At 41.8% G+C, this 3,699-nt stretch overlaps 1 protein-coding gene across 1 annotated transcript; it reads right to left on the bottom strand.

Annotated features, from left to right (window-relative positions):
• Positions 1 to 620: 620 nt before the first annotated feature.
• Positions 621 to 3,451, bottom strand: LOC306711640 (uncharacterized protein; the record flags this gene model as incomplete). Its single annotated transcript, XM_079180656.1, has 6 exons — positions 621 to 811; positions 937 to 1,072; positions 1,291 to 1,411; positions 2,640 to 2,896; positions 2,974 to 3,158; positions 3,307 to 3,451. The coding sequence occupies 6 exons, from the start codon at positions 3,449 to 3,451 to the stop codon at positions 621 to 623; spliced, it is 1,035 nt and encodes a 344-aa protein (XP_079036782.1).
• Between the last annotated feature and the right edge of the window lie 248 nt (positions 3,452 to 3,699).

Raw genomic sequence — 3,699 nt, forward strand, 5'->3', positions numbered from 1 at the left:
TCATCCTCTCCAGCCATCTTCAGTTTTAGATTTTGCGGTGCACATCCTTGCTGTGTATCATCTCACTATCCAAAGGCCTTTAATTTTTTTTTTTTAAACCATTTCCTGGAATCGTATTAATATAATCCTATTGCATGTAATCCTTTCCAAACCTGCACAGGCTCTATGTGACAAGCAATATGAGATTATAATATTAATCTCAGTGTTGAATTTGGTGATAAGGGACGGCACTTGGTGGAGAGTACAACAGTGTACAACATGTCTTTCCGCTCAATGAAAACATAACAGTTTTTAGTTCTTTTCATGCTTTAACTGCTAGTTTAAGGATTCCAATGCTTCAATATGGGTTGAAATGGCATATATAGCTCTTTTATACTCCAAAATACATGGTGGTCAAAGATTGCAACGGGTTTTTAGCTGAAAACATCACTATGTTGTTGTTAATGTCGAGAAGATACACATCTATTGGCTGCATCACAGCTTTGAGAAATCATAAAAGAAATAACTACCCTCTACAAGTACAAGCTCAGTCTAGAGTTAAAATAAATCTGTTTTTAGTAAGAGTCAATCATCTGAATGCCCAGAGCCCGTGTTGTGGTCCTCATACAGGTTTTCTGGCGTTAGGCGTGGCAGGACAACTTGTCGGCTTGGAGGCTGGAGAGGCTCTTGTTTCGGAGTTCCGGAGGACTCATGCACTTCAGGGCGTCCCGGGGCGACAAGGTGGCCTTGGTCTGCCCGATCCACTGCACCAAGGAGACGATGTTACAGTCACACTGCCAGGCGTTATCGTGGAGGGAGAGCTTTTTCAGGTCTGACAGGGGTCAGAAAAAGAAATTCATCAAGATTAAATCATCAGTAAACAATGTAATCATTTCTACCTCGACTATTTGCCGTGAAAGTGGGTCTGTAAAAACGGCAGGCTGGTGGTAGTCGTACCAGGCATATGGGCGAACATGTTTCCGTCCACTGTCTTCAGGCGGTTTCCACTGACAGCCAGCTGAGAAAGCTTGGCCATGTTCCTGAACACATCAGGTGGCAGGTGCTCCAGCTCGTTGTTCCTCAGATAGAGTTCCTATGTCAATATTCAGCACATTTTCTTTTTGTCATTTAGTGTACACAATGCACTCTAAGAAACGTATGTCTCAGTGAACACATTAACAACTATCTGCAAGTGGATATAAAAATGTTTAATGGTAAGGTCACCTGAAATGTACAGACATTAGCTAAAAATACATTCTTACATTTCCAGTAAGTTACAGAAAACCATATGGACCAGATGTGATTATTTACCTGCAAGTTGCCCAGGCCGTCCAGAGTTGAGGAGCTCAGTGTGGACAGAAGGTTGTTGTCTAGAACCAGCATCTCCAGAGATCGCAGCGGCCTGAATGCTCCAGCGGGAATGTTCTTCAGACTGGATTTGGAAAGTGAGAATTCCTTGATGAACATCAATGCACTGCACAACTAATGTAAATGTCTATTGAGCAATATGAAAACATAATCCACACTTTTCTCATAGTGTGATGAAGGCATTCCCTTATTACAAACTCCTGTCTGCTGTTAAATTATATCTTGTTTTGTCTCCTCAGTGTAGAAAACACAGCAAAGGTAGGTGCACCCGATTGGAAGACTGTTCTATGTGTGGTTCTATAGGGAAGTTACACACAACGTAAATTATCCTTTATTTGGAAGACTTTTTGGTCCGAACAAACTCTATCCCTAGACAGAACATCGATATTGAATGTACGCCTAATGAAGATGTGTTTTAACATTGAATGACTGAATTTTATTTAATTAAAATTAGTTTCATGTATGCCAACTACAGTATAGTTAAGGTTAGGTACGACAACGTATTAGGGCCACAGGTAATAAGAAAAAGAACTATGGAGCCGGAGAGGGGGGGTAATATTCTGAGAAAAAAATCAGCATAACAGAAAAAAACTAAGATTGGCAAATTAGCAAGAAAAAAAAACTTGAATATTCTTTAAGATTATAAAGTCATACATTAGCAAGGAAAAAAACTTGGAAAAATAGTAATTTTTTTGGAACCACATTTCTTCTATTTGCAATGTTGGATCAACCTCACCACACCACAGACCTCACTGTTAAACACTGCGGTAATGTGAGCCGCCAAGTGCAAAATATATCAATATTTTAATTATGTTCATAAAAGAACACAGAATAAACATGAAAGAAAACAAGTGTATGTATCTTTACATACACATTCACCTCGCTCAGAGGCTGTATGTTAGTGAGGACGTCTGTAACGGCAATACTTAGGATTTATCTGATAACCCACTGGCAAAATAAACGTACAATAGGTCCAACATGAGAATGAAATACAAACCATACTGATGTCTGCATTATATTCATAAAAGAACAAAGAAAGACCATAAAAGAAGACATGTACTGTATACCTATCTTTCAGGAACATTGCCTCAAATTTACGGCTTTACTCTTCGAATAATTTTCTTGGAATACTACCCCCCTGCTCCGGCTCTGTAATGATTTTAATTTTAATTTATGATTCTCAATGCAAATGCCCGTGCTAGAAAATCAATCCACCTATGGCATTGCTAAGTGTAATAGGTTTGGCATTGAGAGGTATATAGAAGAATCCACTGAAGGACATGTGTGATGACCTGTTATTGTCTAAGTTGAGGAACATGAGCTGTCTGAGTCCCATGAAGGCCTTCGGAGAGATCTTCTGGATGCGATTCAAGGAAAGGTCCAGAACTTTGAGGGCGATCAGAGGCTTAAAGGCATTAGATGGGAGCGTAGTCAGCGCGTTAAGCGGAAGGTCTAAGTCTGACAGGTTCCTCATTCCAGCAAACATCTGAGGTTTGATGATGCCAATCTGGTTATGTCCCAGCATTAGGAAGCGAAGGTTCAGGAGATCCTAGAGACATGGAAGGGTCAGATCATTATATCGGGAGTGCTGTGCATGTAAACGATTCCTCTCCAAAAAGTCTTTACCTGGAATCCCTTCGGTGGAAGGTTGGCGATGTGGTTGCCGTAGAGATTTAGGAGCATCAGTTGCTTTGCGCCGGAGAAGGCCTGGGGGTGGATGGACTTGATGGCATTTCGTTCCAGGTTGATGCTCTTAATCTTTGGGATTGATCTCAGAGCGTTAGCCTTCAGGTCTGTGATACCATTCTCACCTTTAACAAAGCAGTAGGAAAGTCGGATACCGATGCTGTCATGGCCCACAATGCTTATGTGTACTAGCAGTAAATGTCCGCTACGTTATTAAGTGTGGAGCATCACAACAATCTTAGGGTTTGATTTGATCAACCACAAGATATTTACCTAGTTTGAGGATCCAGGCATCAGGGGGCAGTTTGGAGGGAAAGGTGCGAAGCCCCGTCTTATGACAATTGACCTCTGACTTTTCTGGACCGGATTTCCTGGAGCACATACAGACATCGGGACAGCCCTCCGCAGCCTGCACCATCCATAGCATCACAAGCATCAACCACGCCAGGTGCTGCATTTCCCCTGGAGTGTCGAGAACGTAGAGAGAAGGAGACAGAGAGAGAGGTAGCCTTGGGACAGCCTTGACATTGAGAAAGCAGTTGTAATTATAGAGGACGTTCTATCATTATGTAACCAGGTGATAAAAGCAAACCGGACCCACCTGGTGGTTTGTTACACAGAACCATCTGAGAAGCCTTCATTGGAAACTGTTGGGAAAAGGGCAGG

This window comes from Pholis gunnellus (assembly GCF_910591455.1).
Source record: "Pholis gunnellus genome assembly, chromosome: 19".
In the NCBI taxonomy this organism is placed as follows: domain Eukaryota; kingdom Metazoa; phylum Chordata; class Actinopteri; order Perciformes; family Pholidae; genus Pholis; species Pholis gunnellus.